Source organism: Euprymna scolopes, chromosome 8 (assembly GCF_053919585.1).
Source record: "Euprymna scolopes isolate OS-2025 chromosome 8, ASM5391958v1, whole genome shotgun sequence".
Taxonomy (NCBI): Eukaryota; Metazoa; Mollusca; class Cephalopoda; order Sepiida; family Sepiolidae; genus Euprymna; species Euprymna scolopes.
In genome coordinates this window covers 160,162,236-160,187,755 of record NC_136489.1, presented here as the reverse complement: position 1 = coordinate 160,187,755, position 25,520 = coordinate 160,162,236, and the positions used below count along the sequence as shown (strand labels likewise).

Below are 25,520 nucleotides of genomic sequence, written 5' to 3'. Positions count from 1 at the left end.
ATTCAGTTAGATTGATTAGATTCGGTTCGATTCGGTTAGATTGATTAGATTCGGTTCGATTCGGTTAGATTGATTAGATTCGGTTCGATTCGGTTAGATTGATTAGATTCGGCTCGATTCGGTTAGATTGATTAGATTCGGTTAGATTGATTAGATTCTGTTAGATTGATTAGATTTGGTTAGAGTGATTAGATTCGCTTAGATTGATTAGATCCGGCTCGATTCGGTTAGATTGATTAGATTCGGTTAGAGTGATTCGATTCGGTTAGAGTGATTAGATTCGGTTAGAGTGATTAGATTCGGTTAGATTGATTAAATTCGGTTAGATTGATTAAATTCGGTTAGAGTGATTAGATTCGGTTAGAGTGATTAGATTCGGTTAGATTGATTAGATTCGGTTGGAGTGATTTGATTTGGTTAGATTGATTAAATTCGGTTAGATTGATTAGATTCGGTTAGATTGATTAAATTCGGTTAGAGTGATTAAATTCGGTTAGATTGATTAGATTCGGTTAGATTTATTAAATTCGGTTAGAGTGATTAGATTCGGTTAAAGTGATTAGATTCGGTTAGATTGATTAGATTCGGTTAGAGTGATTAGATTCGGTTAGATTGATTAGATTCGGTTAGAGTGATTAGATTCGGTTAGATTGATTTGATTCGGTTCGATTCGGTTAGATTAATTAGATTCGGTTAGATTCGGTTAGATTGATAAGATTCGGCTCCATTCGGTTAGATTGATAAGATTCCGCTCAATTCGGTTAGATTGATTAGATTTGGTTCGATTCGGTTAGATTGATTAGATTCGCTTAGAGTGATTAGATTCGCTTAGAGTGATTAGATTCGGTTAGATTGATTAGATTCGGTTAGAGCGATTAGATTCGGTTAGAGTGATTAGATTCGTTTAGATTGATTAAATTCGGTTAGATTGATTAAATTCGGTTAGATTGATTAGATTTGGTTTGATTGATTAAATTCGGTTAGATTGATTAGATTCGGTTAGATTGATTAAATTCGGTTAGAGTGATTAGATTCAGTTAGAGTGATTAGATTCGGTTAGATTGATTAGATTCGGCTAGAGTTATTAGATTCGGTTAGATTGATTAGATTCGGTTAGAGTGATTAGATTCGGTTAGATTGATTTGATTCGGTTCGATTCGGTAAGATTAATTAGATTCGGTTCCATTCGGTTAGATTGATAAGATTCGGCTCCATTCGGTTAGATTGATTAGATTCGGCTAAATTCGGTTAGATTGATTAGATTCGGTTGGATTTGGTTAGATTGATTAGATTCGGCTCGATTCGGTTAGATTGATTAGATTCGGCTCGATTCGGTTAGATTAATTAGATTCGGCTCGATTCGGTTAGATTGATTAGATTCGGTTCAATTTGGTTAGATTGATTAGATTCGGTTAGATTGATTGGATTCGGTTAGATTGATTAGATTCGGTTAGATTGGTTAGATTTGGTTAGAGTGATTAGATTCGGTTAGAGTGATTAGATTCGCCTCGATTAGGTTAGATTGATTAGAATTGGCTCGATTCGGTTAGATTGATTTAATCTGGTTCGATTCGGTTTGATTGATTAGATTCGGTTAGATTGATTAGATTCGGTTAGATTGATTAGATTCGGTTAGATTCGGTTTAATTGATTGATTCGGTTAAATTCGGTTATATTCGGTTAGATTGATTAGATTCTGCTCGATTCGGTTAGATTGATTAGATTCGGCTCGATTCGGTTAGATTGATTAGATTCGGTTCGATTCGGTTAGATTGATTAGATTCGGCTCGATTCGGTTAGATTGATTAGATTCGGCTCGATTCTGTTAGATTGATTAGATTCGGCTCGATTCAGTTAGATTGATTAGATTCGGTTAGATTGATTAGATTCGGTTAGAGTGATTAGATTCGGTTTGATTGATTAGATTCGGTTAGAGTGATTAGATTCGGTTAGATTGATTAGATTCGGTTAGATTGATTAGATTCGGTTAGAGTGATTAGATTCGGCTCGATTCGGTTAGATTGATTAGATTCGGTTCGATTCGGTTAGATTGATTAGATTCGGCTCGATTCTGTTAGATTGATTAGATTCGGCTCGATTCGGTTAGATTGATTAGATTCGGTTCGATTCGGTTAGATTGATTAGATTCGGCTCGATTTGGTTAGATTGATTAGATTCGGTTAGATTGATTAGATTCGGTTAGAGTGATTAGATTCGGTAAGATTGATGTGATTCGGTTCGATTCTGTTAGATTAATTAGATTTGGTTCGATTCGGTTAGATTGATAAGATTCGGCTCCATTCGGTTAGATTAATTAGATTCCGCTCAATTCAGTTAGATTGATTAGATTTGGTTCGATTCAGTTAGATTTATTAGATTCGGCTCGATTCGGTTAGATTGATTAGATTCGGCTCGATTCGGTTAGATTGATTTAATCTGGTTCGATTCGGTTCGATTGATTAGATTCGGTTAGATTGATTAGATTCGGTTAGATTGATTAGATTCGGTTAGATTGATTAGATTCGGTTAGATTCGGTTTAATTGATTGATTCGGTTAAATTCGGTTATATTCGGTTAGATTGATTAGATTCTGCTCGATTCGGTTAGATTGATTAGATTCGGCTCGATTCGGTTAGATTGATTAGATTCGGTTCGATTCGGTTAGATTGATTAGATTCGGCTCGATTCGGTTAGATTGATCAGATTCGGCTCGATTCTGTTAGATTGATTAGATTCGGCTCGATTCGGTTAGATTGATTAGATTCGGTTCGATTCGGTTAGATTGATTAGATTCGGCTCGATTCGGTTAGATTGATTAGATTCTGTTCGATTCGGTTAGATTGATTAGATTCGGCTCGATTCGGTTAGATTGATTAGATTCGGTTAGATTGATTAGATTTGGTTAGAGTGATTAGATTCACTTAGATTGATTAGATTCGGCTCGATTCGGTTAGATTGATTAGATTCGGTTAGAGTGATTAGATTCGGTTAGAGTGATTAGATTCGGTTAGATTGATTAGATTCGGTTAGAGTGATTAGATTCAGTTAGAGTGATTAGATTCGGTTAGATTGATTAAATTCGGTTAGATTGATTACATTCGGTAAGAGTGATTAGATTAGGTTAGAGTGATTAGATTCGGTTAGATTGATTAGATTCGGTTGGAGTGATTAGATTTGGTTAGATTGGTTAGATTTGGTTAGAGTGATTAGATTCGGTTCGAGTGATTAGATTCGGTTAGATTGATTAGATTCGGTTAGATTGATTAGATTCGGCTCGATTCTGTTAGATTGATTAGATTCGGTTAGATTGATTAGATTCGGTTGGATTGATTAGATTCGGCTCGATTCTGTTAGATTGATTAGATTCGGTTAGATTGATTAGATTCGGTTAGATTGATTAGATTCGGTTAGATTGATTAGATTCGGTTAGATTGATTAGATTCGGTTAGATTGATTAGATTCGGCTCGATTCTGTTAGATTGATTAGATTCGGCTCGATTCGGTTAGATTGATTAGATTCGGCTCGATTCGGTTAGATTGATTAGATTCGGCCGGATTCGGTTAGATTGATTAGATTCGGCTCGATTCTGTTAGATTGATTAGATTCGGTTAGATTGATTAGATTCGGTTAGATTGATTAGATTCGGTTCGAGTCGGTTAGATTGATTAGATTCGGCTCGATTCGGTTAGATTGATTAGATTCGGCTCGATTCGGTTAGATTGATTAGATTCGGCTCGATTCGGTTAGATTGATTAGATTCGGTTCGAGTCGGTTAGATTGATTAGATTCGGCTCGATTCAGTTAGATTGATTAGATTCGGTTCGATTCGGTTAGATTGATTAGATTCGGTTCGATTCGGTTAGATTGATTAGATTCGGCTCGATTCGGTTAGATTGATTAGATTCGGCTCGATTCGGTTAGATTGATTAGATTCGGCTCGATTCTGTTAGATTGATTAGATTCGGCTCGATGTGGTTAGATTGATTAGATTCGGCTCGATTCTGTTAGATTGATTAGATTCGGTTAGATTGATTAGATTCGGTTAGATTGATTAGATTCGGTTAGATTGATTAGATTCGGCTCGATTCTGTTAGATTGATTAGATTCGGCTCGATTCGGTTAGATTGATTAGATTCGGTTCGAGTCGGTTAGATTGATTAGATTCGGCTCGATTCAGTTAGATTGATTAGATTCGGTTCGATTCGGTTAGATTGATTAGATTCGGTTCGATTCGGTTAGATTGATTAGATTCGGCTCGATTCGGTTAGTTTGATTAGATTCGGTTAGATTGATTAGATTCGGTTAGATTGATTACATTTGGTTAGATTCGGTTCGAGTCGGTTAGATTGATTAGATTCGGCTCGATTCAGTTAGATTGATTAGATTCGGTTCGATTCGGTTAGATTGATTAGATTCGGTTCGATTCGGTTAGATTGATTAGATTCGGCTCGATTCGGTTAGATTGATTAGATTCGGCTCGATTCGGTTAGATTGATTAGATTCGGCTCGATTCTGTTAGATTGATTAGATTCGGCTCGATTCGGTTAGATTGATTAGATTCGGCTCGATTCTGTTAGATTGATTAGATTCGGTTAGATTGATTAGATTCGGTTAGATTGATTAGATTCGGTTAGATTGATTAGATTCGGCTCGATTCTGTTAGATTGATTAGATTCGGCTCGATTCGGTTAGATTGATTAGATTCGGTTCGAGTCGGTTAGATTGATTAGATTCGGCTCGATTCAGTTAGATTGATTAGATTCGGTTCGATTCGGTTAGATTGATTAGATTCGGCTCGATTCGGTTAGATTGATTAGATTCGGTTAGATTGATTAGATTCGGCTCGATTCGGTTCGATTGATTAGATTCGGTTAGATTGATTAGATTCGGTTAGATTGATTAGATTCGGCACGATTCTGTTAGATTGATTAGATTCGGCTCGATTCGGTTAGATTGATTAGATTAGGTTCGAGTCGGTTAGATTGATTAGATTCGGCTCGATTCAGTTAGATTGATTAGATTCGGTTCGATTCGGTTAGATTGATTAGATTCGGCTCGATTCAGTTAGATTGATTAGATTCGGTTCGATTCGGTTAGATTGATTAGATTCGGTTCGATTCGGTTAGATTGATTAGATTCGGTTCGATTCGGTTAGATTGATTAGATTCGGCTCGATTCGGTTAGATTGATTAGATTCGGTTAGATTGATTAGATTCTGTTAGATTGATTAGATTTGGTTAGAGTGATTAGATTCGCTTAGATTGATTAGATCCGGCTCGATTCGGTTAGATTGATTAGATTCGGTTAGAGTGATTCGATTCGGTTAGAGTGATTAGATTCGGTTAGAGTGATTAGATTCGGTTAGATTGATTAAATTCGGTTAGATTGATTAAATTCGGTTAGAGTGATTAGATTCGGTTAGAGTGATTAGATTCGGTTAGATTGATTAGATTCGGTTGGAGTGATTAGATTTGGTTAGATTGATTAAATTCGGTTAGATTGATTAGATTCGGTTAGATTGATTAAATTCGGTTAGAGTGATTAAATTCGGTTAGATTGATTAGATTCGGTTAGATTGATTAAATTCGGTTAGAGTGATTAGATTCGGTTAGAGTGATTAGATTCGGTTAGATTGATTAGATTCGGTTAGAGTGATTAGATTCGGTTAGATTGATTAGATTCGGTTAGAGTGATTAGATTCGGTTAGATTGATTTGATTCGGTTCTATTCGGTTAGATTAATTAGATTCGGTTAGATTCGGTTAGATTGATAAGATTCGGCTCCATTCGGTTAGATTGATAAGATTCCGCTCAATTCGGTTAGATTGATTAGATTCGGTTAGATTGATTAGATTCGGTTAGATTCGGTTCGATTCGGTTAGATTGATTAGATTCGGCTCGATTCGGTTAGATTGATTAGATTCAGCTCGATTCGGTTAGATTGATTAGATTCGGTTAGATTGATTAGATTCGGTTAGATTGGTTAGATTTGGTTAGAGTGATTAGATTCGGTTAGATTGATTAGATTCGGTTAGATTGGTTAGATTCGGTTAGATTCGGTTCGATTCGGTTAGATTGATTAGATTCGGCTCGATTCGGTTAGATTGATTAGATTCGGCTCGATTCGGTTAGATTGATTAGATTCGGCTCGATTCGGTTAGATTGATTAGATCTGGCTCGATTCGGTTAGATTGATTAGATTCGGCTCGATTCGGTAAGGTTGATTAGATTCGGCTCGATTCGGTTAGATTGATTAGAGTCGGCTCGATTCGGTTAGATTGATTAGATTCGGCTCGATTCGGTTAGATTGATTAGAGTCGGCTCGATTCGGTTAGATTGATTAGATTCGGCTCGATTCGGTTAGATTGATTAGATTCGGTTAGATTGGTTAGATTTGGTTCGAGTGATTAGATTCGGTTAGATTGATTAGATTCGGTTAGATTCGGTTCGATTCGGTTAGATTGATTAGATTCGGCTGGATTCGGTTAGATTGATTAGATTCGGTTAGATTGATTAGATTCGGTTAGATTGGTTAGATTTGGTTAGATTGATTAAATTCGGTTAGATTGATTAAATTCGGTTAGATTGATTAGATTCGGTTAGATTGATTAGATTCGGCTCGATTCGGTTAGATTGATTAGATTCGGTTAGATTGATTAGATTCGGCTCGATTCGGTTAGATTGATTAGATTCGGTTAGATTGATTAGATTCGGTTAGATTGATTAGATTCGGCTCGATTCGGTTAGATTGATTAGATTCGGCTCGATTCGGTTAGATTGATTAGATTCGGCTCGATTCGGTTAGATTGATTAGATTCGGTTCGATTCGGTTAGATTGATAAGATTCGGCTCGATTCGGTTAGATTGATTAGATTCGGTTAGAGTGATTAGATTCGGTTAGATTGATTAGATTCAGTTAGATTGATTAGATTCGGTTAGAGTGATTAGATTCGGTTCAAGTGATTAGATTCGGTTAGATTGATTAGATTCGGTTCGATTGATTAGATTTGGTTAGAGTGATTAAATTCGGTTAGATTGATTAGATTCGGTTAGATTGATTAGATTTGGTTAGAGTGATTAAATTCGGTTAGATTGATTAGATTCGGTTAGATAGATTAAATTCGGTTAGATTGATTAGATTCGGTTAGATTGATTAGATTCGGTTAGATTGATTAGATTGGTTGGATTGATTAGATTCGGTTAGAGTGATTAGATTCGGTTAGATTGATTAGATTTGGTTAGAGTGATTAGATTCGGTTAGATTGATTAGATTCGGTGAGAGTGATTAGATTGGGTTAGATTGATTTTATTCGGTTAGATTTATTAGATTCGGTTTGATTGATTTGATTCGGTTAGAGTGATTAGATTCGGTTAGATTGATTAGATTGGTTAGATTGATTAGATTCGGTTAGAGTGATTAGATTGGTTAGATTGATTAGATTCGGTTAGAGTGATTAGATTGGTTAGATTGATTAGATTCGGTTAGAGTGATTAGATTCGGTTAGATTGATTAGATTCGGTTATATTGATTAGATTCAGTTAGATTGATTAGATTCGGTTAGATTGATTAGATTCGTTTAGATTGATTAGATTCGGTTAGAGTGATTAGATTCGGTTAGAGTGATTAAATTCGGTTAGAGGTATTAGATTCGGTTAGATCAGTTAGTTTCGGTTTGATTAGATTCGGTTAGATTGATTAGATTCGCTTTGGGTGTATTAGATTCGGTTAGAGTGATTAGATTCGGTTAGATTGATTAGATTCGGTTAGATTGATTAGATTCGGTTAGATTGATTAAATTCGGTTAGAGTCATTAGATTCGGTTAGATCAGTTAGATTCGGTTTGATTAGATTCGGTTAGATTGATTAGATTCGGTTAGAGTTATTAGATTGGTTAGATTCGGTTATATTCGGTTAGAGTGATTAGATTCGGTTAGATTGGTTAGATTCGGTTTGATTAGATTCGGTTACATTGGTTAGATTCGGTTATATTCGGTTAGATTGATTAGATTCGGTTAGATTTGTCAAATTTTGTTAGAGTAATTAGATTCGCTTAGAGTGATTCGAGTGATTCGGTTATATTCGGTTAGAGTGATTAGATTCGGTTAGATTGGTTAGATTCGGGTGATTAGATTCGGTTACATTGGTTAGATTCGTTTAGAGTCGGTTGGATATATTAGATTCGGTTAGATTCAGTTAGATTGATTAGATTCGGTTAGATTCGGTTAGATTGAGTGATTAGATTCGGTTATATTCGGTTAGATTGGTCACATTCGGTTAGCGTGATTAGAGTGATTCGGTTATAATCATTTAGATTCGGTTAGATTGATTAGATTCTGTTCGATTGATTAGATTCGGTATAATCGTTTAGATTCGGTTAGATTTGGTTAGATTGATTGGATTCGCTTAGATTCGGTGGGATTGATTGATTGATTCGGTTAGAGTCGGGTAGATTGATTAGATTTGGTTAGATTGATTAGATTCGGTTCGATTCGGTTAGATTCGGTTAGATTCGGTTATATTTATTGATTCGGTTAAATTCGGTCATATTCGGTTAGATTGATTAAATTCGGTTAGATTGATTAGATTTGGTTAGATTCGGTTATATTGATTAGATTCAGTTAGATTTATTAGATTCGGTTAGATTGATTAGATTTGGTATTATCGGTTAGATTGGTCAGATTCGGTTAGATTCGCTTGGATTCGGTTAGATTCGGTGAGATTTATTAGATTCGGTTAGATTGATTAGATTCTGTTGAATTCGGTTGGATTGATTGATTCAGTTATATTCCGTAAGATTCAGTTGGATTCAGTTAGATTGATTAGATTTGGTTATATTCGGTTTGATTAAATTGGTTAGATTCGGTTAGATTAGATTCGGTTAGATTAGAGTCGGTTAGATTGATTAGATTAGGTTAGATTGATTAGATTCGGTTAGATTTATTAGATTCAGTTGGATTCGGTTAGATTCGGGTAGAGTCGGTTAGATTGATTAGATTCGGTTAGATTGATTAGATTCGGTTAGATTGATTAGATTCGGTTAGATTGATTAGATTCGGTTAGAGTCGATTATTCGGTTAGATTGATTAGATTCGGTTAGATTGATTAGATTCGGTTAGATTGATTAGATTCGGTTAGATTGATTAGATTCGGTTAGATTCGGTTAGATTCGGTTAGATTCGGTTAGATTGATTAGATTCGGTTAGATTGATTAGATTCGGTTGGATTCGGTTAGATTCATTTAGATTCGGTTAGATTGATTAGATTCGGTTAGATTGATTAGATTCAGTTAGATTCGGTTAGATTGATTAGATTCGGTTAGATTCAGTTGGATTGATTAGATTGGTTGGATTCGGTTAGATTGATTAGATTCGGTTAGATTGATTAGATTCGGTTAGATTCGGTTAGATTCGGTTAGATTCAGTTGGATTGATTAGATTGATTAGATTCGGTTAGAGTGATTAGATTCGGTTAGATTCGCTTTGATGCGGTTAGATTTGCTTCAAAATTTTGCTGTCGGTGTTGATTCTGGCTGATAGCATCAAGTAACAGATTTTTTTTACTTTTGAAATCACAACTATATATTGGGAACAATATGATATGAAATAATCGATAGAGAATTGGCTCTATTATAATATATATGAAACCTGGATAAAATAAAATATATTTAAGTGTTTTTTATAACCGGGCAACGCCCCCCTCCTTCGCTATTATTTAAATATAAGATGAATCTTGTAATACGAAGACTCTTTCCTATAGACGAAAATGTTATTTCAAACTTTTGTGTGATAGACAGACAAAAATCACAGATTTTAAATAACTTCAAATCGCTTGAGTCAACCCAACCCAAAATCGCTTGAGTCAACCCCACCCAAATTGTAGGCCCACGTTCAGGGCTATTGACACAATATACAGGGTGGAACGATAAAATTGTCGTATAGAAAAGACGACATGATTCCATGTTATATTCGGCATGATTCCATTTCCGTTTGATGAAGATTGGTTTTCTTTTTTTCTATCTACTAGTTGGTAAGTTGTGTGCAAATCTCAAGAGTGAGAGGAGCCTTCTATCAAGTCTGGAAGTGACACAATGTTTAACGAGCGAGATCGTAGATGTATTGCTGTACAACTCATGCTCTCTACCAATCCAAGTTATGACAACAGGACCATTGCCGGCATCCTCAAAATGCAAATCTGGACGGTTCAACACTTGAGGGCACAGCTCAACAAAGTTTCTAATCACAGCTATAGTCTTTAGCGTGGTTTCAAATGAAGACCACATCATACTACCTCACGTCTTTGAAGTCGGCTTGAAAGTTAACACTAAAATGTACCTGGATGTGCTGAAGAGTGTGGTGATCCCCTGGTGCAATCAGGTGGCCGCTGGCAGACCCTGGATGTGGCAACAGGATTCGGCGCTGGCCCAAAAATCCAAAGAGGTTCAGGCTTAGCTTCAGAAGGAGTGTTACCCTTCTCTCACTGGTCCTTCTCCTCCTTCAACCTGAAACCACTGGACTACTTCGTTTGATCATGTCGAGAACATTATCAAAATGACCTCCCACAATGCCAAAACCAACCTGATCGCCACCATCCGCCGAGCTCCCATCGGTGCTTGTGGAAAAAGCATGCTACCTGTTCCGGACCCGTATCGAAGCGGTGATTGAGGCTGAAGGTGGCTACATTGAATAGATGTCAGCTCTACTACATACTCAAGTTACTTGAATTGATTTTTTCAATAAAAGTTTTAAGATAAAGCTGTAGTGTTGTTTTGTTTAGGGCGACACTTTTATCGTTCCACCCTTTTAAAAAGGAAAGTAGAAAGTAAAACTTTGATTTATTTTCAGAAGCTTCGTAATTCTCACTTCCCTTATTTTGTCCTTTAGTCCTCACATTCTATCAGCAATGTTACTGACAAAGGGAGGATAATTGTTGTTTTCTGGCCCTGAATATATTCATCTCACACTCATCGTTGGCTAGCTTTTGATCTTGAAATAGTATTTTTGTTTTAGCTCCTTAGTGATTTCATACGTTGTCTGGAGCGATTTCCGTAGAAAAAATTCCTTCAGTTCTTTTAAAGCTTTACTCTGTATTTTTTTTTTTTAACATTTGTAACAGTCACAAAGACCTATCTCCCTTTGTGAATCAATTCCCCCCTCCCCCTGAGCTGTTCGGCCACACACTGGCCAATCAGCTAATAGGCGCATTGACTCATCGGTCTCCTAAAGAACTACTTTTTAAAACTACAGAAAATCATCAATCAGAACCGAACCTTCAGCCAAGCAAAACCACTCCTCTTTCATCCCCTGTCCACTGGACACCTCTTCTTAGCATCGACGGCCTCCACTTGGAAAGAAGTAGTCATTAATTCGAGACAACACAGGGAATATACCAACTGATTGACACAGACCATAAAAAGAACTTTCTATTCCTTCTTTCTCTACCACAGTCCTACCTTTAACTTCCTGCTGTGAAATAAATTGCCATTTTTTTTTCGTTGCTATTGTGGAAAAGAAAAGTACTAGTGCACTTATAGATCCGTGCAGAAATAATAACATTATTTAGAAAGCCATTCTTAACATGGAGAGAGGAAGGTGTTTTGTACCTATTCTGTACTTTAACGTTACAATTTAATAAAAACAAATGTCATAAAGCCTGCATTAAACTTGAAAATATTATTTTTTAAAATAATGCGGATCATTAAGTGCACTAGCACCAAAAGAAGTTTTGTTATTCATTTCGTGCTGTGTTTTTCATTAAATATATTGAACTAACCTGGGTGATCCGCAGTGTTTAGAGGTGTGTTTTGAGCAAAAAGAGAAAAAAAAAAAAAAAAGCGGTAGTAGGCAGGCAGGCAGGCTCGAACTCATACCGTGAAGGAGGAAAATAATGTGAAAAAAAAAGTGACGTCTTTGCCGTTGCGTCCATCGCAAAAACAGAAGTTGTGAAGGTTTAAATTAAGGCTAGTCAATCGAATCGAAAAGAGGGGGACTTTTGAAAATATCGGCGAAAAAAGCGACCCCCCCTCCCTCTAGAAAAGTGCCCAGTTGAGGATGAAGGAATTAATATTTTTAGCCAATTTTTCGATATTTATCGTCCGAAGGGCCGAGCTTCAAAATGATACCAATCTTATGAAAATCCATCCCCTCTGTCAAAAGTTTTAGGCATACATACATACATACATACATACATACATACATACATACATACATACATACATACATACATACATACATGCATGCATACATACATACATTTAAACAGACAGGTGAGATTTATATTATAGATTAGGGGTAAACACATTACCTGTAAATATTAAGATCTATTGGACAAAACAAAACAAAACCAAAGAAAATAAAACGTCATAGACTGAATAATCTACAAAAAAACAACAACAAAAAAACAAACAAACAAAAACAAAAAAAGAAACAAAAAACCCAAAAAGAAACAAAAGACAGTCATCAGGTTGTGATTGCACGTTTATAAAATGAAGAAACGCTAGTTTTTGAAGATAAGCCACGTTTGGTCAAAGGTTTTAGGGACAAACTTTGCGCAACATGAAATAAGACACGTTAAAAAAAAAACAAAAAAAAGAAACATTCACAAACCTCATTCGCATTCAGCCGTTTTGTAGAATACACTACGAATCTTTCAAGTAAAAATGTTTGCATTTCCAAACAAAACAGGCATTACCATTAGATTTATGAAAATAATAACTGACTACAAACAAGGAAGGAATTTGATGGTGAACAGCAGAAAATATATCCATCAAGATGCCTTGAAATCAAATTATGACGTCATTATTATTGGAGCAGGTCAGATTTTATATTTATCTTAATACTACAATCATTATACTTTATTATACTAAAACTGAGTTAATCAACGTTGGTTTTCAGAAAGCTTAAAGGTAGTACGGTATTAATCTATCTATATATCTATAAAAGTGAAAGTGTCTGTCTGTGTGTGTGCCTGTGTGTTTGTCTGTGTACATTTCCCTATACAATAACTCTGTCAATTTTCAGTCTACAGACTCAAAATTTGATATACAGGATATTAAGATTTGGGAAAATCTTTGTAATCCGTTTTCGGTCAGAAATTTAGTTGTTAAGCGATTAAAGTTCAACGATTTGACCTTTGAGAACTCTATCAAACTCCTCCGCCAATTTTGGATATAAATACTTGAACTTTTAGATATAGGTCCTTGGACATGGATCTAACTTAATAACTTGATTTGAGCCGAAAACAATAAATGTTAAGGGGTCATAATAGGGGTCAAAGTTTTACAAAATTTACCTCTGCGGTCAATACCAAATAACTCAGACAATTTCTGGTCTAAACATTTGAAATATCACATAAAGGGTATTCAGAGATAGGGCAAGCTTTTTAATCGGTTTGGGTCGAAAATTTGAGCTACCAATATATAAATGTATGCATGTATGTTTGCATGTCTGCCTAAAACTTTCGGCAGAAGCGACGGATTTTTACAAGATGAGTATCGTTTTGAAGTTCGACCCTTCAGACGACAAATAACGAAAAATTGGCTAAAAACATTAATTTCTTCACCCTCAATTGGGCACTTTTCTACAGGGAGAGGTCGCTCTTTTCACCGATATTTTCGAAAGTCATCCCCTCTTTTCGATTGTCTAGCCTTAATTTAAATCTATGTTACTTCCGGTTTGTCTGTGGTCGTAACAGCGAAGACGTCAGGTTTTTTCACGTTCGTTTCCTCCTTCGTGGTACGGGTTCAAGCCTTCCTTCCTACTACCACTTTTTTTTTTTTTCTTTTGCGCAACATAAACACCCGGGCAATACCGGGAACCCATGCTAGTGTATCTATATATTGATACAATAGCATGTGTGTTATTTTGTGTGTCACGCTTACATCTTTTTTCTTCCAAGTGACTGTCATTTAATTGTTACGCCCTTTCGTTTCTTGTAATAGATAATTTTACCAAGAATTCTTCATAAATTTTGGTTTCGGTTTCAATTATAGTTCCATCCATCCAGTGCAGCCGCAGCTGAGATTGAACTCACTCCACGAGTTTTGTAGTGTAATTCAAATCTTGTCGGTAGCTGAATATTTGATGCTTCGCCAGGGCTATCAAGGGTATTTTTTTATCATGACGCCTACGTAAATGGGGTGCCTACGATGGCTCACGAGAGTCCCGTCTACCTCCAAGAGAAGGATAGACCGCGCTAGTTTTTCAACCTTATATTTTACCTAGCGGTACATAGAGTGCCTCGCCTTCCCAAACGGTCACCCATCTGATACTGGCCAGGCTTAACGTTGCTTAACTTCGGTGCTCTGGTGACAACCAGTGTGGAAACGTGATTGTGCCATATTATAGCTGATGGCACTCAAGTCATCTATATATTTTTTTAAATAATTGTACCAAGAATTTTTCATAAATTTTGGTTTCGGTTTCGATTATAGCTGAAGGAACTCAGGTTACATATATATATTTATATATACATATATATATTTTTCTTCATAAGTTTTGGTTTCAGTTTCGATTCAACCTGATGGACCCAAGTCACATGGATATATTTTTTTTATTTCTGAAATCACAACTTTATAGTATATGAGAATCGATAAAAACTTGACTCTTTAATGATATATATGAAATTTGCATGAATTAAAATATCATATTTAAGCATATTTTACCACAGGGCTGCGCCGGGTGTCCCTGCTAGTTTAGATAAATACTTAGTGTAGTATCTGTTCTTCAGATGCGGCACTTCCATTTCTCGTTCTCTTTCAGTGGAGGAGAAATCCTTCACGACTGAGACAATTTTTATTTTTGTACCTTTTCTCCACAGTAAAAAATGACCCTGGTGTCTAACTCTGCCCCGTGGGGAGGCATTGTAAGTAGGTACAATAATATCAGGGCGTCTCCATTTACACCGAACATCCACAGAATGCCAACATCAATATATTACATATGAATGAATCATTATGCATTATTATACTAAAACTGAGTTAATCAACGTTGGTTTCCATAAAGCTTTTTTCCTATTTGCATCACACAAAATACATGTTAAAATATTTTCCAGTTTTGGGATTGAGTTACGTTTAGAAAAACCTTCAATTTTACTGTAAATCTATTATTATGCTAAAGCTAAGTTAATCGACGTTGGTGTCTTCACACAAAATACATGCTAAAATATTCTTCAGCTTTGGGATTGAGGTTTATTTGAAAAAGAAAATCCATTTTAATTGTTTTAATTAGCTAGAAGATGCAATTAACTAAGCAAGTGACTCATTTCTATCACTCTCACCCTCTCTCACTGTATGTTGTTTGTCCTCCCCATGCTTTTATTTTAAATAGTATTGATCAATCTTGGTTTAGCCCCCCCTCTCTCTTTGTTTATTAATAGCCGAAGGTAATGAATAAAGAAAAGAATAATCAAAAAGATTGGAAATATCAGCACGGGTAATAATACTATTTAAAGGAAATATCAGCATAGGTAGGGATACTATTTAACTCGTAGCTTAAGAGATAGATAGATAGATAGATAGATAGAGAGAGGAGGGAGGGAGGGAGGGGAGATATAGTGAGCAGAAATATACTAATTTTGAATTTCATTTTTTATTTTAAATAATAAACTGACTTTGCAAACTCAGTTATTTTCTAACTTAAACAAGCTAGTCCAAGCTCAATGGATGATCAATTAGCAAGTATATGATTGGGGTACATCCCAATCTTATAATGTAAATTCCCTTCTTTTTTTTTTTTAAATAAATCTCACTCTCACAAAGGAGATGATCTGAATCAGACACGATGAAAAGAAAACACAAAGAATATTATATTTATAGAACAATTTAATTGCAAGCCAAAATTAATAGGTTATGAAGCAGGCCTTATAAAATTAAAATCGAACACCAAAACTATGAGTTGGCAGTTTTTTCTTTCTAATACTTCTGAACAATTAAGATATTCGGTCTCCTTGGTTGGATGAGTTTATCTGTTTCTAACCCCATGTGTTATATATTCGCTATGGCCTGTCGTCAAAGGTGTTTTTCAGTTTATATAATTTCTAAAAAAAATCAACCTTTGTCATTGTCTCGATATATACACTTGGCAGCAAAGTGAAAACTCACACAGCTAGTTATAAAATATTTTGTTTATTCAAAATAACCTTTTCGGTTTCAGAATGACAGTTTTGACATTAGTGATGGATGTGTGACGAGATTGGTGTGTGTTGCTTAGCTCGCCCATCGTTGTCGTTTTTTCTCTTTTTTCCAATTTTCTGCACATCTATTTTATTGGCACAGATGACGTCAACATTCCACCATCCATTGTCCTGAAATGTCGGTCAATCTTGCTGACCTAATCTCCGGGGATTCTACGTCCCCCACTTTTACTTCTTTGACGTCATTCCCGGGAACACCCACCTCCAGGCTTCTGACCAACTTTCCTTTAATGTCATTCCCCGGCATCTTGATTATCCAACACATGTCCCAAAGATTTTGTGGCTTTCGTTTTTCAGTACTATGTCCTGCTTGTGTCTGTCATTTGTTTATGTATTCAAACTTTTTTTGTATTGTTTCCAGTGTACAGTTTCACCACACAATTGTATCTGTTCTTGTGTTCTTTTGCTGCATTCACTTTTCATATGATTCACTATACCGTCTTTTTGTCCACAGAGTCTATATTTACTGTTTTTCTTGATTTAATCTATTTTAGTTTTAATCTAGTTAATTCGGAAAGTTGGTCAATATCCTTCACCTGCAATGCATTGTGCATAATCATTAGTTTCCTAGTCTTCAGATCAAAGTGTCTTAGTTCTTCTTTTGTTTAGTTTATGAATACATCAGAGTATCTTATTAGTGATACTACCCAGGCGTTTATTCCTTAAACGTATTAATACTATTATATGGCTTCGACTAAGGCCCTTAATTGATCGCTGTCAACATCTAATGGCCGACCACTACACTCATCATCTTCAAGACTCCCGTCGCCGCCACAAAATTTCTTTAACCACCATGGTGCTGTGTATCCAGTAGTGATTCCTGGGCTAAATGCATCATTGATATCGTGAGCTGTTTCAGCAGCTTTTCAGCCTAGCTTGAATTGAAATAAGTGATTGTGCGAATTTGCTTTTTTATAATCTCATATTCAACGTTCTAAAAAGAAGACATAATTGTTTTAAAACGATTGCAATTTAAACGATTAGATAGAGCGAAAAACGCTCTTTAAATAATATATAAAGTTTTTTTTTTTTTTTTTTTTACACAGTGATCACCACTTATCAAGGCCCGGAAGCCACTCAGGGATAAGGGTTATTGCAAGTACATTACGTTAGTGTGGAGATTTGATGAAGTGTTTAATTAAGGGGGCGGTTCATTAGGAATTTGTTAACATTGGACTTGAAGACATCCAAGTTGTAGTCTGGAGGGAAGCAGGCAGACGGAACAGAGTTCCACAGGTGTGCAGTTCTAAGAAAGAAGCTTTGTTCATGGAATCCGCGTTTTGATTTAGGCACAGATATAGAGTGGGGGAAATTTTTTACAGTGGATTCGGCTAGACGGGTGTTTTTCGTGAAAGATTGGCGAGGGGGGACCAGAGATTGGAGCTCAGACGAGCACCTGCCATGGAAATAACGATAAAACAAGGATAGGCTCGCAACGTCTCTTCTGTGGGAGAGAGGTTGCAGGGTAGAGAAAAGTGCATCCCCACTAAGCCACAAAGTCTATTTTGTACTCTGTCAAGGCAGGATAGGCTGTTTTTAGCAGCTCCTGCCCAGATATGGCAACAGTATTCCATCCTTAAACGTACTTGGCTTTTATATAGATAGAGAATTGCATCAGTAGTGAGATATCTTCTGGAGCGGTAGAAGGATCCCACCATCTTTCCAGCGACCTTGGCAACAGACTTGATGTACGTGTTCCATTTCAGATCAGGAGTAAAGGTCAAACCCAGAAGCTTGTCAAAACACGGGGCCTCACCCAGACGAGAGCCATCCATCACAATTGATGCCAGATGGGGATCAGAGCGTTGATGATGTAAGGATAGGAGTTTGGTTTTGGATGCATTAAAGGTAACCAGCCACATCTTCCCCCACTGAACCACGCGCTCGAGATCAGAGGAGAGAGAATCAGAGAGAACTTTGTCATTTACAGCCTTTGATGTGTTGCCGTAGATGGTTGTGTCATCAGCATAGATGTCAATGAATGATTTAAGTATATGTTTAGAGAGGTCATTGATGTAGATCAGGAAGAGAGTTGGGCCCAGGATTGACCCCTGAGGGACTCCAGCATTTATATTGCAGGCCTCCGATTTTTGTCCATCTACCACTACTCTTATGAGCCTATCGGAGAGAAATGATTTAATGATTGAGAAAACATTTCCAGTTATGCCGTAGCTGGAAATCTTGTGAAGTAGACCCTTATGCCATACCTTGTCAAAGGCCTTTGATATGTCAAGAGCAATTGCCCTAGAAAGGAAGCCTTTGTCAAGAGATTCACTAATCCTGTGGGATATAACCGTCAGCACATCTGCGGTAGATCTTGCAGAGCGGAAACCATATTGTGTGTCACTAAGAAGGTTATTCCTGCTGAGGTGGTTGACTATTTCTCTATTTAATATGGATTCCAGCAACTTACTCATAACACATAGGAGACTTATAGGTCTGTACTGAGAAGGAGATGACTTATCACCTGAATTCTTAAATACAGGGCAAACTGATGAGGTCTTCCAGGGAGTCGGAAAGCACTTCTCCTTAAGGCAGCGCTTAAATAGTTTCGTAAGTATGGGAGCAAGTTCTGGTTGAAGCTTTTTTAACACTATAATTGGGATGCCATCAGGGCCAGTTGCTTTACTGGAATCTAGGTTCTTTATTAGCTTGGCGACCTCATGCACGGATATTTGTATGTTACCTAACTTGTTCTGTGTTATAGGAGGAAATATGGGGAGTTGATGGCCTTCGTCGCATAGCATAGAATTAGCTGCAAAGTTCTTTGCAAATAGTTTGGCCTTGTCTGACGCTGACGAGATGACCTCTGGTCCATTGATAATGGTTGGGATAGAACGCACACTTCTGTTCAGGATCCTATTTGTTATTTGCCAAAACTGGTGGGATCCAAGCCGCTGATCAGCTACCTTGGATTTAACAGACTGGGCATATAGCTCTCTTGCATTTTTTATTACTCTTTTACAGTGGTTGCTGGCAGACCTGAAAGCAGCTTTAGTCTCAGTGCATCTATTACGTTGGTAGCTATGGAAAAAGTGATTTCTGTAAAGGTATTATAACGAAAACTTGTTGCAAAATACATCATTTGAAATCAAAATAAAAAATTAAAAATTGTTTCAACACCACTTATAAGTCTCTCGCCATCGTTCATCTCACCCGGTGTACACTTTTCCTCTCCGACCCCACGCCGGCCACAGCCAGCCATTTCTTAGCTTCACTTTACACATCCATTTTCTTCGACGTCGACTTTATTTTTGTACCTTTTCTTCACGTTAAAAAACGACCCTGGTGTCTAACTCTGTCCCTTAGGGAGGCATGGTAAATAGGTACACGTATATATACTATGACGTCATTGTGAACAAACAGAAATAAGGATTTATAATATATATATATATATATATATATATATATATATATATATATATATATATATGGCAAAACATCGTTAATTCATTAACCATGCAGCATCAGCCGTATAGCGCAATTATGGAAGTCTTGACTGTCATTTGGGCGGTCGGGTTTCGATCCTGGTTTGAGGCAGGTGCCTGTCTAGACGCACTGATAAGCTGTGAAACAGCGAAACAGTACTGTATCCGTATATATATATATTATAATGCATTTTTATTAGCGTCTCGAAATAAAGTTCTTTTATAAGTCTGTTATATTTTCATAATTAGATGTTCGATTTCAGGCCGGGGACAAATGGTGCCGAGAGAGTTCTGGATAAATTTAGCTGGCAAGCTACAGGATATTTTTTTAATAATAAAAAAATTTATGTGGTCAGTTTCTCTTTAGCATTAATATATATATATATATATATATATATATATATATATATATATATATATATATATATATATATATACATACAGGGTGACCGAAAACAAACGGGCCCCAACTCTAATTAGGCCCCATTTCTTAGTGTTTTGTCCGAATGAAATGAAACTTTGGTCATAACTAGTTTATTATATTCAAAACAACACATCAAAACACTAGGGTCTTTGGCCTTTTTTTCTCCGTTCTACAGCATATGTTCTAGATGGCCTCCATTTAGCTTTTTTTTTGGGGGGGGTCACCCTATATATATATATATATATATATATATATATATATATATATATATATATATATGTGTGTGTGTGTGTGCGTGTGTGTGTGTATATATATATGTGTGTGTGTGTGTGTGCATATATATATGTGTGTGTGTGTATATATATATTTTATTACCGTTTTATCTGCTTAGTTACACATGTTTCGGTTACCGAATCATATCAACGATCAAATAACTTCATCAGACTTTACAGAAACAATTATGATCAGGAAAAACGACATTAGAAGGAGCATGTGTCTGGTTGAATATTTTAAACTCCTCCTCGTCCCTTACCACCTTAAAATGTTTCTTAAATCTTAAAACTTAACTGTTGTCGAATTAGAATTAAAATTCTTTTTCCCTTTTTTTTTTGTGCTCCTTCTAATATCTTTTTTTCCTAATCATAATAATTATTTCTGTAAAGTTTGATGAAGTTACTGGATCGTTGATACGATTCGGTAACTAAGCACTATGCAGATTGCGTATGTATTATTATAGAATCAATCCTCTATTGAATTATGATAAATGGCGCCGAAAGAGTTCTGGATAAATTTGACTGGCAAGCTACTGGATTATTATTGTTTTTCATTAATTTAGAAAAGTTATATGGCCAGTTTCTCCTTGTCATACATCCGGTCTTCTTCTATGGTATCCTCCCGTCTGGTTCTTGTGTAAGTAAATCCACTCACGCCATTGAGTGAATCTACTTGCGTTTACGGAAATACAACACTCATAAGTAATTTCCTCAAAGATATCGCCCCTGCCTTTTTTTTTGTTTATCCGCAACGGCACTCAATAGCATTAATATATGTATATATATACTAGCAGTTCAGTCCAGCTTTGCTCGGGCCCTATGTACTGTTCATAACTTCATGTGCATATATATATATATATATATATATATATATATATATATATATATATATATATATATATATATATTTTAAAGGCGATTAGAACAATAGTCTAAAGAGCAGAGTGTATTTTAATGTAATAGTGAAATTACTAGTTTAATTAAAATACAGGAAAGAAAAAGTGCTCGTTGTAATTTAGATATATAATAAGCTCGATAGGTAAATATCCTAGAGCTAATTTAATATTTAGTAATGTGATTAATAATTTAAAAACCAAATTATAATTAAATTAAAAATCCGTTTCATAAGAAGGAACAACAACAAAATCAAATATTTGTACGATCGTTTCGGAAAACAGTGTTTTTATTGTGGTAGACATCAAGTTACGGACAACAATTATTACATACAGCTTTCTAATAAACAAGTTTTCCTCGTCAGCAAATATTGGAAAGGGTTTTTATTAAATGTAAAAGACACCATAAATAAACCTAGCATTAAAGCAAGGCAGATGTATTTCAAAATGCCTCTCACTGAAGTTGATTGCCGAAATATACGTGTAAAATAATCCGATTTCAATTAAACGTAAGATTCTTACAAACGACGCCATCTTTTCTCTCGTCTCACACAGCTGACGTGATATTCCAAACAAACACAGACGGAATTTCGTGGCTTAGTGGGGGATGCCCTTTTCTCTTCGCTGCAACCTCTCTCCCACAGAAGAGACGTTGCGAGCCTGTCTTTGTTTTACCGTTATTTCCATGGCAAGTGCTCGTCTGAGCTCCAATCTCTGGTCCCCCCTCGCCAATCTTTTACGAAAAACACCAGTCTAGCTGAAGCCACTGTCAAAAATTTTCCCCACTCTCTATCTGTGCCTAAATCAAAACGTAGATTCCATGAACAAAGCTTCTTTCTTAGAACAGCACGCCAGTGGAACTCTGTTCCGTCTGCCTGTTTCCCACCTGACTACAACTTGGATGTCTTCAAATCCAACGTAAACAAATTTCTGATGAACCGCCCCCTTAAGTAGACATTTTATGAAATCTCAGCACTAACGTACAACGTACTGTACATGCAATAACCCTTATCCCTGAGTGGCTTTTTGTAAAAAAAACAAAAAAAAAAACAAAAAAAAACGACATTATCATTATTATTTTTTTATGTTTTTTTGCAAATTAGTCAACGGGGCAAATTATTCCTAGTAATATATAATAATCTTTAGAGGATTAAGCATATTGTACGACCAGGCAAAACCGGGTTGCCAGCTAGTTTTAATACAAAAATATAACAATCAATGTTTTATTTACTACAAACCGTAGCGCTCTCAACTCTATATCTACATACAATACACTACTTTATTTTACTAACCCCATCTTTTGGGATCGCCTTTCTCTTACTATTACTCCCACCTTTTTTATATCTAATTTTACCCTGATCAATAAATGCTATTTCATAAATGAAACGAAATATCAAATCCGAAGTTAAATTATTTGTTGCTTCATATAGTTTGTTCTTTGCGTATTCTGTTCAATATTTACTAGCAGGACCTGTGGAAATTCCGCAGCAGGCTCTTTCATATGTAATGTATTGATATTGGCGATCTGTGGATGTTTAACATAAGTGGAGACGCTCTGATATTATTGTAGCTCTTTTGTTAAAACTGCAAAAGCATTTATCTAAGCTAGCAGGGACGCCCGGCGTAAAATATGCTTAAATATGATATTGTAAATTATGCAGATTTCGTATATATTAAATATAAAATACATTTTCTATGGATTCTTATATATTATAAAGTTGTGATTTAAAAAAAAAAAATATATCTATATGACTTGGGTGCATCAGCTTGAATCGAAACCGAAACCAAAACTTATTTATGATATATATATATATATATATATATATGCTAGCAAAAGTACCCGTCGTTGACTGGGTTCAAAAACAGCCTACAGAAAATGGACTCTGATTTATGAAAGTACTAGCGGGAGTACCCGGCGTTTCCCAGGTGTTTGGAGGGGTGTGTGGTGTTAAATAAAAAAGAAACCGAGGAGGGGGGGTTAAGATCGAACTCGAAGCCCTGAGGCGAAGCTTGAAAATAAAATCGGCCAGCCAGAATGAGTTACTGAAAGATGTTTGAATTTATTTAAGTAAGAACCAAATTGACAGGTGCGCACACGGAAGTCGTTGAGTGTTACGACGACGACAGCAATAGCTATTCAGCAAATGAGGTCAATGATCAGGTTTGTTTGTTATAAGCGAAGTAAAAAAGAAAACAATGTTAAAACTTTAGCGGGGGGGGGGGTAATCAAAAGATCGAAAAAAAAACACAAAAAAACTAACATAAGGCAAACGAACGATGTTAAATGTAAAAATCGAAAAAACAAAAAAGAAAAATGGCTTAAGGAAGCCTGTTTCGATATTAAAATTTAAAAAATCAGTGGGTACCCGGGTGTTTTGGGTGTGTGGTCGGGGGTGGATAAGTGAAGTAAAGAAAAAAACAAAAAAACGAACGTTACGTGAAAAATGGCTTAAATATCACGATTTAAATTTAAAAAATCGAAAAAAGAAAAACCAAAAGACATCTTACACCACGATTCGAACCCAAAACATTTAGATAACGAACCAATGCGCAAACCAACTGAGCTAACACGACGTACATGAAATTTAGTCAATTTTTCAACTATTTGAAGTAAATCAGGTCATGACGTCATCTGACGCATGCGTAGAACCGGTCGTCGTCACGAGAGGACCGTTTTTGTTGACCCCCCCTCTCGAAAATTGTCGATTTCAGGGTGAAAAAAATAAACGCTTTTTGGCCAATTTTTCGATATTTTTCGAGCGAAGGATGGAGCTTCAATATGATACTGAGTTTGTGAATTTTTGTTCCGTCTGTCGAAAGCTTTTAGTGAACGTGCAAACACATATACATACATACAAACATAGATACACACATTTTTGCTTTTATATATATAGATGATAGGTTATGAAAAGGAAGAGTTGTAAAGAGATAGCTTCGAATTTGGGGGTATCAAAACCAAAGCAAAATATGATGAAAGTAAAAATAAAATAGATAAACCTCATAATTTATTATACCATACCTGTTCACACTGAAACACGTATCACAATATTCTGTGGATCTATATTAAAAAACCTTGTTAAACTTTGTGACATAGTTCCATTCTATGATGGTCAGGTGCGAACGAACACCCCATAATTTTATTATACCATATTTCTTCAAACTGAAATATAATTATCAAAGTATACTTATCCAGATAGATATGAAAAGTCTTTATTAAAGTTTGTGCCTATTTCCATTCTGTGGAGGCCAGGCGCGAACACAGACCCCACAATTTTATTATACCATCCCTATTTAAGATAAAACATACTTATCAAAGTATTATTATGTACATCTATATCAAAAACACTTGTAAACGTATTTTTTTAAATTTTGAATTTTTTTATTTCCATACTTTGTGTACCAGGCGCGAACGCAGACCTCACAATTTTAATGAATCATCATTATGCCAGATCAAACATACCCATTCCTGTGTCTCGATACATCTTCTATCTTCTATCATTATATGTGATCAGTTTTTATAATAGTCAACGATATAGGAGCCTATTCGTGACCAGACACACACACAGACGTTCAGCTTTATATATATATATATATATATATATATATATATATATATATATATATATATATATATATATATATATATATATATAAACTAAATTGCTAACTAACTTGAGTTCCTTCAGCTATAATCGTAACCAAAACTTACGAAGAATTCTTGATAAACTGTTTATTAAAAAAAATAGTTTACTGGAGTGTCATCAGTTATAGTCGAAACCAATACCAAAACCAAAACTTATGAAAAATTCTTGGTAAAATTATTTATTATAAGAAACGGAAGTCCATAACAATTAAACGACAGTCACCCGGATGTAAACGTGACACACATTGCATTGTTCAGTCTTTTACTGACATATTTAATATTCAGATTTCTAAAAGAATGAACAATCAACTCTTTTTTTCCGATATAAACAATATTTAACTATTCTAACAGAATTTAGCAATAGACTAAATTTCTAACATTCCATTTCTTAACATTGCCTAAAGGGTTCGATTCTAGGCTTATCCTAATCTCATTTTCACTTATTTAATATTCTTCTTATTTACATGGAAAGGGGACAGCCCTTTTCCATGTAACATATATATATATATATATATATATATATATATATATATATATATATATATATATATATGAAGGAACCCAGGTTATATATATATATATATATATATATATATATATATATATATATATATATATATATATCCTGGGTTCCTTCAGTTATAATCAAAACAAAAATTCCTGGTAAATTA

At 35.5% G+C, this 25,520-nt stretch overlaps 1 protein-coding gene across 1 annotated transcript in view; it reads left to right on the top strand.

Moving 5' to 3' along the window:
• Positions 1 to 12,166: 12,166 nt before the first annotated feature.
• Positions 12,167 to 25,520, top strand: part of LOC145283900 (pyridine nucleotide-disulfide oxidoreductase domain-containing protein 2-like) — a 94,714-nt gene continuing 81,360 nt past the window's right edge. Inside the window, exon 1 of the mRNA XM_080133002.1 lies at positions 12,167 to 12,810. Within this exon, the coding sequence (XP_079989128.1) occupies positions 12,657 to 12,810 (154 nt within the window). The 5' untranslated portion in view covers positions 12,167 to 12,656. The remainder of the gene's footprint in view (positions 12,811 to 25,520) is intronic.